The following is a 14,418-nucleotide window of genomic DNA, read 5'->3' as shown; positions in this document are numbered from 1 at the left end:
TTCACCCATCGTTAACCCCAGGTACATCCCCATGATCACAGCTAGACCCTGGAGCAGGCTTTGGATGAGACCCCCATACCCAAAGCTGAGACCCAGAGCTCCCCCGTGCCCTCTCTGTTTGGACGTTACCTGAAACACCACCTGTAGTCATCCTTGCCATCAGGCGTGTACCCCACCTGCAGTAGCTTGCCCGAGCGGAAGGCTTTCCTCATACATTTCAGGAAGCTTTTTTCTGTGTCCAAGATGGTGATGGCTCTCTGTAGGAAGAGAGAGACACACACACACAAAGGGCATTGGACTTAGCAGGAGTTCCTCAGCCTGTCAGTGCCTGCTACCAAGATCAGCTTCTCCGAGGTCTCTCCCAGCCCCAGGCACCTCTGAGCCAGGACCCAGGGTCTTCTACACCGAGTGTGATACTAAAGCCTACCTGGTGTGCAGCCCAAGGAAGGAGCTCAATCAGGGCTGCCTCAGACCTTCCTAGACACTGACAGTGCCTACTGCGGCTGGGCAGGGCAGCCCCATGAGCAACGCGGTATTAACTCACCCCCAGGTCCTTCCCGTGGCTTTCATGAAGGAGTATCATAGTGTAGTGGTCAACAGCAGAACCTCAACAGGGAGAGTGCCTGGTTTTGATCCCAGCCTTTCGACTTATTAGCTGGGTGGCCTTGGACATCAATATAGAAATTCTCTGTGCCTCAATCGTTTCATCAAAAAATGTCAAGAAGGCACAGTGGATGGATGGATGGATTTTGATAAGGGTCCCCAATAAAATGATTTTTTTAATGTCAAGAAGGGAGAGTCATAACATGAATAGCTATATACACCCCATGCTCATCACAGCACTGTTCACAATAGCAAGAAGATAGAAACAACCTACATTCCCATCAGTAGAAGAATGAATAAAGAAACTTTGGTACATAAACACAATAGAATGCTATGCTTTGCTAAAATAACAATGAGGAAACCATGAAGTATCTCATGGTACTTGGGTGGACCTGGAGAACAATATGCTAAGTGAAATTAGCCCATCACCACAGGACAAGTGTTATACAAGGCTACTATTGTTATGGTTGTTAGGTGCCATCGAGTCAGCTCTGACCCACACTGTAACTTCATGCACAATAGAATGAAACACTGCATGGTCCTGCGCCATCCTCACAATTGTTGCTATGTCTGAGCCCATTGATGAGCCATTGTGCCAATCCATCTTGTCGAGGGCCCTCTTCTTCGCCACCCCTCCACTTTACCAACCATGATGTCCTTTTCCAGGGACTGGTCTCTCCTGACAATATGTCCAAAGTATGTTAAGATGAAGTCCTGCGATCCTTGCCTCTAAGGAGCACTCTGGCCTTACTTCTTCCAATGCAGACTGGTTTGTCCTTTTAGCAGTCCATGGTACTTCAAATATTCTTCTCTAGCACCACAATTCAAATGCATTGATTTTCATTCAATGTCCAGCTTTCACATGCATAAGATGCAATGCAGAATATGATGACTTGTATTAGGTACATCTTATTCCTCAAAGTAGCCTCCTTGCTCTTCAATCTTCTACAGAGGTCTTGTGCAGTAGATTTACCTAGCAATATGTCTTTTGATCTCTTGACTGCTGTTTCCATGAGCATTGATTGCGGAGTCTGGCAAGACAAAATCCTTGACAACTTCAACATTTTCTCCACTTATCATGATGTTACTTATTGGTGCAGTTGTGAGGATTTGGGTCTTCCTTACATTGAATTATAATCCAAACTGAAGGCTAAAATCCTTGATCTTTGTCAACAAGTGCTTCAACTCCTCATTTTCAGTATGCAAGGTTGTGTCAACTGCACACCACAGGTTGTTAATAAGCCTTCCTCCAATCCTGATACCATACTCTTTTTCATATAATCCAGATTCTCTAATGATTTGCTCAGCATATAGATTGAACAGGTATGGTGATAGGATACAACACTGGAACACACCTTTGTTGATTTTAAATCAGGCTGTGTCCCCTTGTTCTCTTCTCACCCTGACTCTTGATCCATGTACAAGTTCCACATGAACACAATGAAATGTTCCTGAATTCCTATTCTACTCAAGGTTATCCACAGTTTGTTATGTTTCACATGGTTGAATACCTTTTCATAGTCAATGAAACACAAGTAAACATCTTTCTGGTGTTCTCTGTTTTGAGCCAACATTCATCTGATATCATCAATGATACCCCTTGTTCTACAGTATCCTCTTCTGGATCTGGCTTGAACTTCTGGCAGTTCCCTATCAATGTACTGCTGCAACTATTGTCAGATGATCTTATGCAACATTTTACTTGTGTGTGATATCAACAATATTGTGGCATAGTTTGAGCATTCTGTTGGGTCACCTTTCTTTGGAATGGACACAAATATGGGTCTCTTCCAGTCCATTGGCAAAGTAGCTGTCTTCCAAATTTCCTGATTGAGGCAGTTAGTTTGTTGTACCAACCTGGCCAATAAACACATATGGGATTAATTGAAGAGTGGAGAGATAAATGGCTCAGTGAGCCTTGCCTTTTTTGTCCCTTGCTCTTTGATCATCGGACCAGTGTGCGGCTGCCTTGCTTGTTCTTTGCCTCGATTTCCAAGCTACACTACCTGTGAGACACCTAACCCATGGACTGTGTTGCTGTAATTTGAGGTTCCTTCAAGACCTGCTTCATCATACCATTGGAATTTACATCTCTTGAGCTGGGGACTGTCGGATCCTGTCATATGACTGACTGTTGGTCACCTGCCTTGCTGTTTGCTGCCTGTGCCCAGATAGCCTGAATTGCTCTACAGAGGACTACCCGGTGGCCCTCAAGACTTGAAGGACTGCCAGTGTCTCACATCTGTCTCATGGGAGTGAGTTGCACTGAGCCATTTGTACTGCTTTATAATTTAACTAACTGTTTCTTTCTTATGTTACATATCTATCTATGTAAATATATAGAGAATTATTAGCATTCTGGTTTTGTTTCCCAGGAGAATCCTGTCTAACACACTGATCAAGCATGCAAGCAAGATGAATGGTTAGCTATTGTGATTGGAATACAAAAGTTGGAAACAAAGAGATGGGAACAGTGGTTGGAAAACATGAACATGGTGATAGAAATTCAGCTGGAGATCACATGATAGAATTTTGCAAAACCAATGAAAATATATAGAAAATACATTTTTTCAATCACACAAAATGTGACTATGCGCATGGACTTCCTCAGGTGAAATACACAAAAATCAAGTTGACTACATCTGTGGGAAGACATGATGGAGAAGCTCATTATCAGCAACTAAAACCGGACAGGGGCCAACTGTGGAACAGATCATCAATTGCTCATATGTAAGTTCAGGATAAAGCTGAAGAAAATTAAAATGAAACCACAGGTGCCCAAATATGACCATGAATTTGGAGAACATCTCAAGAACAGATTTGACATATTGAACACTAATGACAGAAGACCTGATGACCTCATATGACATCAAATATCATTCATGAAGAAAGTTAAAGGTCATGAAAATGGCAGGAAAGAAAAAATAAATAAAATGAATTTTTTTAAAGAAAATGGTAGGAAAGAAAGAACAGGTCAAAGTGATTGTCAGAAGGGGCTCTGGAACTTGCTCTTAATCATAGAGTAGCTGAAGCAAATGGGAGAAAGGATGATGTCAGGAGCTGAATAGAAAATTACAAAGGGCAGCTCAAGAAGACAAAGCCAACTATTATAACGGAATGTGCAAGGAGTTAGAATTAGAGAAACAAAAGGGAAGAACACGCTCAGCACATCTGAAACAGAAAGAACTCCAGAAAAAATTCAAGCCTCGAATTGCAATTTTGAAGGATTCTATGCACGAGAAAAGATGGAAAGACTACATAGAGTCACTGTACCAAAAAAAGCTAGTTGACAGTCCACCATTTCGGGAGGGAGCATATGAGCAAGGACCAATATTGCTGAAGGAAGAAGTTCAGACGGCATTGAAGGCACTAGCCAAAAACAAGGCCCCAGGTATTGGCAGAGGACCCATGGAAATGTTTGGGACTGCTGAGGAAGCACCGGAAACACTCACTCTCCTACGAGACCAATGCTATAGGACGGAAAAGCAAAGACTTTCCTCTCAAAGGGAACAACCAACCTCTGGAATATGGCGAGGCAGGGAGGAGAAGGGAGGTTAGACAAAGCGATGGGCTAGACCAGGGGTCGGCACACTGTGGCTCACGAGCTACATGTAGTTCTCTCAGTACATGTGGCTCTGAAGTATAACTGAAACTAATTGAAGGAAATTATTTAGATAATGGTGATTTCATTTGTTTATAAAAATATATTTGTGAATCTTGAATAATTTTTAAATTGTTGTGAGGGACAGGATTGGCTCTTCCATCTCAAAAGTTTGCCGGCTCCTGGGCTAGACAACTTAAGGGTGTTTCCTTGAGTGAAATGGAAGAGAGGAGGGAGGAGAGAATTCAGGAAGTGGGTGAGAGGTAAGCCTTGCTGGGGGTGGGGGTGGGGAGCTTGATGAGTGGTTTAAAGTGTTGATGAGCTGAAATGTAAGCCCTCACCTAATATATCTTTTTTTTTAAGGAAAAAATTAGAGATAATAATAAGATCCCATTGCTTCAAAAGGACACCAGGTCTGGTAAAATGGAGAGTCAACAAGAATGAAGGAAAACTTCAGTGAAGTGACTGCCACAACAGCAGTTCCAGCAATGGATTAAAGCATGCCAACAAGGTGGCACCAGAATGGGCAATCATTCATTCTGCCACTATGAATCAGAGCCAAAGCAATGGCCACTAACATTAAGATTATTGAGAGGAACAAATGAGATGGTGTAAGACACTCAGAACAGTTCATCATACTGAAGGCTCTTAGATGTCACTCTGCTGCTGAAGGCTATGTGGTCAGTATTTCAAATACCAGCAAGGTCATCCGTGGTGAACAAATTTAAACAGAGATTTCTTAGTAAGACAAACCAAAAAAATTTTTTTAAACCCAAACTCATCACCATCATGTAATGGTGGTATCCTATCCTGTCCTGAGGATGGTACAGGACCAGTCGAGGTTCTGTTCTGTTATACATGGGGTCACCAAGAACTCTAGCCCACTCAACACCAGTTAGCACCAACAACAGCTCCATGATAATGATACTTGTCGTCGTCGTAGTAGTAGTAATAGAGGGAGATATAGATCAGGTGATCAGAAAAGTAACTTGTCAGGTAACCCAATCCATATTAGCTGTTCCTCTTGAGTCTGATCTGTGATGTCCACCGGAGACTGAGTTCTTCCCCATGAAGTGAAGTTCTCGGTCTCCCTCCAGCATTGCTCAGTCAGGGGTCAGACTGAGCAGCCACTGAGCTAATCTGGCACTTTAGTACAGCAAGGATGAGACTTAGCAGGGAGAGGGGAAGGAGGTGGAAACTGGGGAGAAGTTGTTATCTTATCCCTGGACGTGGCTGAGCTTTCTGCCTCTCCTCCACGCCTGCATGGATTCACATGCTTGGCAGTATAACGCAATAGACACCGTAACTGATAGCCCCTTCTCTGGAAACACAACCCCACCCGTCAACCCACCTGTAGCTTCCAGATGTTCTTGCTCTCCTGCGAGATCTTGTTGACGGTCTCCCCCATGAGGGCGATAAGCATGTTGAGCAGCAGGATGTAGGTGAGGATCACATAGGACAGTAGCAGCATGATGAAGACAGGCTTGAATTCGTAGTTCTCCGTGAACTCCAGGTCGCCCATACCGATGGTGAACTTGAACAGCTCCAGACACGTAGAGTACAGGTTGTTGTAAGAGCTGTTAGTCCCCCGGGAACCATGCCGCTGCCACCTGTTGGGTATGGGCTCAGCCTGCACAGAGCCATTCTTCCCATCCTCAATCAGTGTCACAATCGCTATAGGGCATGGGGAGGGAGAGTACAGCTGTCTGGAAGCCAAGATCTCAGGCCGCCTGGCATGCACACTCCCTACCCCACGATGGGTCTGCAGCAGAAACACTGTTTGACTAGGAGGTGCCTTTGTGAACGTTAGGGAGGGGAACTATTCCTTCTTCGAAACTACCAGAAACTATCAGAATATATAGGATATTTTTGTTATTACACTATGAACTTTATCACCGTCTGCTGGGGAGAAATGTGAAAATAAATATACCGATCTGTATAATGTGAACAGAGGCCCCTTTCAACCAGGGGTACTGAGCAGCTCAGAGCAGACTGGCCACCTCCTGCATACTGAACACTTCTTTGATAAATATCGTCCTGGGGTCGTACGAGCTTCTATAAGAGCAGTATGCTCAAGTTACTGTAGATGTAGCGTCTACTAACTTCCTTGGTCTAACGCCTTCCCAGCTACGGAGATGCAGGCCCTTCAGATCCAGAAGTCAGAGGCCACCTAGCTAATGCTGGTCCCTGTCAGGAGCCTCCTCCTTAATGCTACCCTTCCAGCCGTTACAAGGGTTCGAAAACAGTTTACACCGTGGGAACCCAGGAGGACACACCATGTGGTCCATGTAGCTTCAAAGCACACAAGAGCTCTAAAGCGTATGAGGGCCTGTCAAGAGGGAACACGAATCAGCTTGAAGGAACTCCCACTGACCTAATTAGGCAATTAAGAATCCGTGAGGCCATACAGATATAAGTAAGTGTGGGGAGAAAGGGATGCTTCCTTACCCTAAACTGTCCACTCATAAACGGGGAGCTATTGATGTGGGTAGGAGAGAATCGTGTGGCAACATCGCAGAAGTCAGTCGTCCAGGTGAGAACCATCAGTGGAGGTGCAAATTATTAGGTAGAAGTTTTATGACAAAATAAGACTTGTCTTCAGTCCCAGTGTATCTCCTTCTAAGTCAGATGTCAATTAAGATGGGAAGGATCGTGGTTTTATAGTAGATAAAGCTTCTAGACCCACTAACACCAAGTGAGCGAAGCAAGCATGACTGGTAACGGAACAGGAGCCTTCCTGTGACCACTGATACCGTGGACTGAGAAAGACACATTTCTTCCTGAACAGCCTGGCCAGAAATGCAGACCCAAATTGATTCATGAGGAAACACCAGGCATGCACAACGAGGGACTATGTGGGAAACAAGTGGCATCTACTCTTTAAAGCGATTAAGGTCATGAAAGACAAGGAAAGATTGAAGAATTACTCCATATTATACTCAAAAACTCACTGCCATCGAGTCAACGATGACTCATAGCCACCCTATGGGGCAGACTAGAACAGCCCCTGTGGGTTTCTGAGACTATAACTCTTCACAAAAGCAGAAAGCCTCATCTTTCTCTCACAGAGTAGCTGGTGGTTTCAAACTGCTAGCTTTGTGGTTAGTAACTCAACCTACAATCCTCTACACCACCAGGGTTCCAGATTAGGAGAGACTAGAGAGACAATGGAGTGGAGTGGAGGACATGACCAAGGCTTTTCGCCGTCTGTAAGGACATTACTAGGACAGTGGGTGACATTTGAATAAGGTATATAACCCAGCTAATGGTATTCAATTGATGTTAAATTTCCTGAGGATGATAAAGGAGAACATCTTTGTTGTTAGGAAACACACTCTGACGTAGCTAGGGCTAGAAGGTCGATCGTGTCTGAAATTTATTTTAAAAGGCAAGACAAAGAAAAACCATGGTGAATGAAAAGTATCAGAGTTAAAATGACAAGCACTATGGAGGACAGTGGGAGCCCAGAGCCAGCCGCGGGCAGGTCCCCTCGGAGTCAAAGGCAAGGGTGCTGAACAGACTTACTACCCAGCAGAGACCATTTTAAGCTTGATTGTGCTGCATCATACTTAATAATTGGCCTGCTGACCTCACCATAGACATGTGTTCTGGGTGCAAGCATCTCTTAGATGTTCCATAAGAGACATTTTTTGCCTGGTTTCTTGAATGCTGATGGGCTCTTCTCCCTCTCACACATTATTTATACTTTTGTCTTTATGCTATTATGATCTTGTCCTTACCACCTTAGTGTGATTTGTTTTTCATTGTCTTCTGTTGGGTTTCCCAGATGTGAAACACAGGAGTGAAGGTTTCATGATAATAACTGATACAAGGTGTTGTAGGGAGTGCAGGGGTGAGGGATGGGCAATAGGGAGGGAAAGGCGGGAGGGGGAGGGTTCGGGGAGCACTAGAACTGATCATGATTACACAATTCATTTTAAAGGCGATTTAACCATAGGGGGTGGGGAATGCTCTAAGAGAGATGTGGTGCTGGTTGTACAATTCCCCTTGATATAATTGAATGATTGAAATATTCAATCGAATGATATGTAAATTGTATGCCAATAAAAATGCTGGTGGGGAAATGACGGTATGACGGTAAAATTGGAGTGCACAGTTGTGAGGCAGTGAATGACTCCGTATGGCTCTTCTAGCCAACGCATTGTCTTGTGACACACACAAAATGATTAAGTGGGGCTAGGCAAATAAACTTCTTGTAGCCCACCAAGGAGATTGGCTAGCATTGCTGATAATGTAAATAATGTGTATGGAACCCTAATGAGGGGATTGGTCAGTTTTGTCATCCTGCTAGGCTTGAAAGAGGATCAATCCAATAAAAGAGGACGGATCTCACTAACAACAAGAAGAGCTAGGAATGGAGCACATCCTTTGGACCCAGGATTCCTGCACTAACCTCGGAAGACCCATGAGAGAACTGTAGCTCTGTAGGTAGTGAGAAGCCTCAGAATGCAATGGCAGAGAAACAGCAGCTGCCGAATCAAAAGACTGACACCCAACGGCTGTAGTGAGCAGCTACGGCTGGCCTGAGGGTAAGAGTAACCCACGGAGTCAGAGAGCTGAGGGCCTGCAGACAGAAGGCCTGTTGCAGAGTGGGGTGCCTCTGGGCACTTATCAATAGAGCTAAAAGAGCTTTGAAACACCTGTACAAGAGGGGGAGCAGGGCTGAGGGCTGAGGGAGCAGGCTGCCCTGCAGGGCAAAGACGATCCTGTTCTCAGAGAGCTGAGAGGAGCCCTGCGCTGCCAGGAGATGCCGAGAGAGTAGTTCAGCACTGAAGACCGGGGGCTTGGCCTGCATGACCCCTGACCTGATCCCAAGTTGTAGCCTGGGGCTTTCCGAATAGCCATAACTGTGCACTTGGTCTGGGTTCTGCGTGGCCACTGCAACAAATTACGGAACCCAGAAGAAAGTCAGAGAGAGCCAGGGCCAGGGTGGCTGGTGTCGGAGAGAGGAGAGGCCTGCCTGACCTCTACCACCAAGGAAGCAGCATGGAGCTGGTACTAATCTTGACTCCCTTGTGAAGTGAGACAAGGCGGTCTGTCTGATGACACCATGTTCCCCTGGTTACGGGAGTCTGGACAGGCTATCATTCTTGGGACTTTTCTGCAAGTCTACGAGAGTGTCAACGTTACAAGAAGAAAACGAAGCCACCATGCCTGTGTACTCCAGGATAGGAGCGCTTCAAACCTCCAAAATTACGTAAAGCTGCTCGGAAGAGGATTGGGTTGGAAGGTCCCAGACAGAGTGGAAGGAAAATGGGGGATGGAACCCAAAATTGTAAAATAAATCAGACTCACTGGTCAGATCAAGACTGGTGGAACCTTGAAGCCTAAGGCCCCTCGTCCCCCTTCAGGTCAGGAACTGAACTCCCCAGTGTCAGAATGATCAGCCATGTTAACATCTACAGGCTAGCATTTTCCAAAGAACAACGTTCAGAGGGCTGGAAAAGGAAGAGGGTGAAACAGGGGACATGGGGAAGAGTGGAACACGTGACAGTTCTCTGAGTGGCTTGCCAAGGATGAATTGCCAGAAATGGGTGTGAATTATTGAACGTAGAACTAACGGGCTGCTGGGGAGCCTTCACCCAATTTATAATAAAAAGCTTTCTGTAAAAAACCTACTTAAGACAGCTAATGGATCCTATTTCCAAGTGGTGCTCGTTTCCGTTTGCTCTTTGTTCAGCACCCCTGTCACCTGCGGCCACTCATGGGCCCCAAAGAGACTCACACCTGAGTGTCCAGCGAGGCTCCACCCAACCCAGCCCCTCGCAAAGCTGTCGGGGAATTGAGGTGAGGAGGAGGCCTGCCCTTCCACCAGCCCCGACCTCTCACTTTACCTGTGGAAAACCCGAACAAGAAAACGAGGTAGACAAACATGAAGCGACACAGGTCTCTCAGGATCATCTGCAGGAGAGAGCAGCCTTGTCAGAGCCCAGCCAGGCCCAATGGGCACTGGCAGCAGGAACTAGGGGACAGGCCAGGACTCCAACAGCCCAAGGGTTCATCTTGAGCCCAAATGGAATTGGGGGAACATGATCCAGGGATCGGTTTGGTGTTTCTGAGCCCAGATAACGTGAAGGAGTCATCTCCCTTCCCCTTGGGGCTTTGAGGAGGCTTTTGAGGAGGCTCTGGGACAGAGAGGGTGACCTTTCAGGGAGGACTCACACCTGAGCCGGGCTAGATGGTGGACCTGAGTTTCCCACACTCGTGGGGGACCCGCTTGGGCACAGGACACCCACCTTCTCAATCATAACAGCGTAGATGCCCATCTGCTGGAAGCCGCGGGTGTAGTACAGCATGTTGGTCCAGCCCATGGCGAGGGAGAAAACCATGGAGGCCACATACTCCTTGCGCTGGCAGAAGTACAGCACTACCGTCCCAAGGATGAACACGGACTGCACGAAGCTGAGGGTGGAGGAAGAAGAAACCCTACCTGAGGGCATGGCGGCATTCCGAGGCCCCACAAACAGGACCACTCAGGCTGCCTGAGCCATGCCTGCGGTACAGGCTGGTGGACACTCCCCCAATTTCTCCCAGACTCCAGATTCCGGGAGCCCTGAAGGTTGGATGAACCCCTGAAATGACTGCCCCAAGTTCACCTTAGTTCTTAAACCAAAAATGCTCCCTCGTGTCTACTTAAGGCTAGACAATGATTTAGCTTAAAAAAAATACTTTAAACTCACTTCTATAAAGTCAATTCTGACTCATAGCGACCCTCTAGTCTACCTTAGCTAGTAAAAAAAAATATCTGCCTTGAACATCACGCTCTTCGAAGAACTATCCACGTGTTATGAGCAGGGGACCAGCCCCCAGGGAAGGGCGTCATGCTTAGTAACGCAGAAGGGCATCAAGAAAGAAGAAGACCCTCAACAAAATATCTTATCAGGGTCAGTCAGGGTGCGATGTAGTACCGATGACGAACACAGCTTTCCCCCAGATCCTGGAGGCTTCCTCCCCCCAACTACCATGATCCGAATTCTACCTTGCAGGGCTGGATAGGGCAGAGGTTGTACCCTGGTGCATATGGGAGCTGGAGGCACAGGGAATCCAGGGTGGACGATACCTTCAGGACCAGGGGTGTGAGGGGCGATGCTGGAAGAGTGTAGGGTGAGTGGGTTGGAAAGGGGGAACTGACTACAAGGATCCACATGTGACCTCCTCCCTGGGAGACAGATGGCAGAGAAGGGGGGGAAGGGAGACTCCGGATAGGGCAAGATATGACAAAATAACAATCTGTGGATTATCAAGGGCTCATGAGGGAGGGGGTAGCGGGGAGGGAGAGGGAAAAAAAGAGGACCTGCTGCAAAGGGCTTAAGTGGAGAGCAAATGCTTTGAAAATGATTAGGGAAAAGAATGTACGGATGTGCTTTATACAATTGATGTATGTATATGTATGGATTGTGATAAGAGTTGTATGAGTCCCTAATAAAATGTAAAGAAAAAAAAGAAAATGATTAGGGCAAAGAATGTACAGATGTGCTTTATACAATTGATGTATGTATATGTGTGGATTGTGATAAAAGTTGTATGAGCCCCTAATAAAATGTTTAAAATATATATCTTATCATAGTGAATGAGGGGAGGAGTGTGGAATGGAGACCCAAGGCCCATTTGTAGGCCACTGGACATCCCCTTACAGAGGATCTCAGGAGGAGATGAGCCAGACAGGGTGCAGTGTAGCAACGATGAAACATACAACTTTCCTCTAGTTTCTAAATACTTCCCCCCCCCCGCCCCACCCACTGTCATGATCCCAATTCTACCTTAAAAATCCGGCTAGACCAGAGGATGTACACTGGTACAGATAGGAACTGGAGGCACAGGGAATCCAGGGCAGATGATCCCTTCGGGACCAGTGGTGTGAGGGGCGATACTGGGAGGGTGGAGGGAGTGGGGGTTGGAAAGGGAGAACCGATTACAAGGATCTACATGTGACCTCCTCCCTGGGGGACAGACAACAGAAAAGTGGGTGAAGGGAGACGTTGGACAGGGCAAGATATGACAAAATAATAATTTATAAATTATCAAGGGATCATGAGGGAGCGGTCAGGGGGAGGGAGGAGGGGAAGTGAGGACCTAATGCCAAGGGCTTAAGTGGAGAGCAAATGATGAGGGCAATGAATGTACAAATGTGCTTTACACAATTGATGCATGTATGGATTGTGAGTTGTATGAGTCCCTAATAAAACGATTAAAAAGAAGAAGGCCCTCAAGGATTTGGATTGGCACAGTGGCTCCAGCAATGGTCTCAAACACAGCAAGGACGGCGAGGATGGGCCAGGCGAGACGGCGCTTCCATCGTACGCGGGTCCCTATGCGTCAGAACCACTCGATGGCACCTAACAACAACAGGAACAACGCAGGGGTCCAACTGACCACAGAAACTCAAACGATGAGACAGGAACCTTCGGGGTGAGTCGCGACTTTATGTAGACAGGGGAAGGCACAACTCAGTAAAGGAGGTCAGAGTGGTCACAGCGCTGAGAACTGTCAATGTCCCTGAAGGGTGCATGCGGAAGCAGCTGAACTGATATGGGTTTGGCTGTGTATATGTTCAGCAACATCAAGCTATTTTCTTTTTATTCTTTAAGCACGGTTTGAAGGGAAATGCTACTTAGTCCCTTCCATCATGCATCCCGCATGCTCACGGCAGTCCTCGGGATGGCAGGCCAGCACCCAGGAGAGAATGAGTGAGGGCCTGGCTACCTTTTGAGCCTTCAGATGCTGCCTGCTCCTGAGCCCAAGGGTCCAAGGGTCACTTACAAAAGCATCTCACTGTAGCTGTCCACAAACAAGGTCTTCAGTGACGGCCGCCTCTGCAGGAAATACTGAATCTGCAGATAAACAGAGACAACACAGGAAACATGAACTCAAACTCTCTACCGCCGTGTCTGTTGTGACTCATAGCAACCCTATATCGGGTTTCTCAGACCGCGAATCTTTATGGGAACCGACAGCCTCATCTTTCTCCTGTGGAGCAGCTAGTGGGTTTGAACTGCCCAACTCGCAGTTGGTAGCTCACAGCACCACCAGAACTCCTTGGTGATGGTGGTGGTGGTGGTGGTGAGGGGCTACTGAGCCAGTTCCAACTCAGTGACCCTGTGCACAACAGAATCAAACACTGCCTGGTCCTGCACAGTCCTCAGAGAGCTGTTCTTATGTCTGAGTCCATCGATGCAGCCACTGTGTCAGTTCATCTTGTTGTAGGGCCTCCTTGGTTTTGCTGACCCTCCACTTTGCTAAACACGATGTCCTCCAGGGACTGGTCTCTCCAGACAGGGCCAAAGTGCATGAGATGAAGTCTTGCCATCCTTGCCTCTAAGGAGCATTCTAGCTGTACTGCTTCTGAGACGGATCTGTTTGTTCTCTGATACTTCGCCAGCACCACCCTTCAAATGCATGGATTCTTCTTCTGTCTTCCATATTCAAGGTCCAACTCTCACATGCGTATAAGGCCATTGGAAATGCCATGCCTTGATTCAGGTGCACCTTAGTCTTCAAAGTGACATCATTGCTTTCCGACATTTTAAAGAGGTCTTGTGCAGCAGATTCACCCAATGCAATGTGTCTTTTGGTCTCTTGACTGCTGCCTCCATGAATATTGATTGGGGATCCGAGCAAGACAAAATCCTTGACAACATCAACCTTTTCTCCATTTACCATGATGTCCCCTATTGATCCAGTTATGAGGATCGGGGTCTTCTTTACATTGAGTTGTAATCCATACTGAAGTCTGCAATCCTCCACCTGCATCAGCAAGTGCTTTAAGTCCTCCTCGTTTTCAACAAGTAAGGTTGGGTCGTCTGTATTACTAACAAGCCTTCTCCCAATCCCGATGCTAGGGTTCCTTAGCTGTGTCTTAAAGGGGAGCACTAAAGATGCTGCTGGGACATAGGGTGTGTGTGGTGGGGCGGTGCCTGAAAGCAGGAATTAATAAGAGAAAGCCACACTGGTCGGATTAATGTCACCTGAGTCAGTCCAAAGAATTTTTTAACCAAAAGAGTGAAGTTACAACTATGTAGCAGTGGAGACAAGAAGGAAAATCACTGAAATGTTATCAGATCCTGTGTTGGCATGATAGGACTTGGCCCATTTCTTTCCAGGCATCTCTGAATGAGTTTCAATTAGTGGTGGAGCACTTAGTCATCTGATCCACAGCCCAGTGAACACTGGTGACCAGGAGCTCCTTGCCAGGA

General features: G+C 46.6%; 1 protein-coding gene across 1 annotated transcript in view; it reads right to left on the bottom strand.

Moving 5' to 3' along the window:
• TRPV1 (transient receptor potential cation channel subfamily V member 1) overlaps nucleotides 1–14,418 on the bottom strand; it is a 37,933-nt gene that overhangs the window by 10,662 nt on the left and 12,853 nt on the right. Inside the window, exons 9-13 of the mRNA XM_075559204.1 lie at nucleotides 12,986–13,056; nucleotides 10,462–10,627; nucleotides 10,060–10,126; nucleotides 5,556–5,878; nucleotides 130–257 (exon numbers count right to left, since the gene is read on the bottom strand). Of these exons, the coding sequence (XP_075415319.1) occupies nucleotides 130–257; nucleotides 5,556–5,878; nucleotides 10,060–10,126; nucleotides 10,462–10,627; nucleotides 12,986–13,056 (755 nt within the window). The remainder of the gene's footprint in view (nucleotides 1–129; nucleotides 258–5,555; nucleotides 5,879–10,059; nucleotides 10,127–10,461; nucleotides 10,628–12,985; nucleotides 13,057–14,418) is intronic.

This window comes from Tenrec ecaudatus, chromosome 10, assembly GCF_050624435.1.
Source record: "Tenrec ecaudatus isolate mTenEca1 chromosome 10, mTenEca1.hap1, whole genome shotgun sequence".
Classification (NCBI taxonomy): Eukaryota; Metazoa; Chordata; class Mammalia; order Afrosoricida; family Tenrecidae; genus Tenrec; species Tenrec ecaudatus.
The sequence above is the reverse complement of the archived record's forward strand: the minus strand, read 5'-3'. Positions and strand labels throughout refer to the sequence as shown.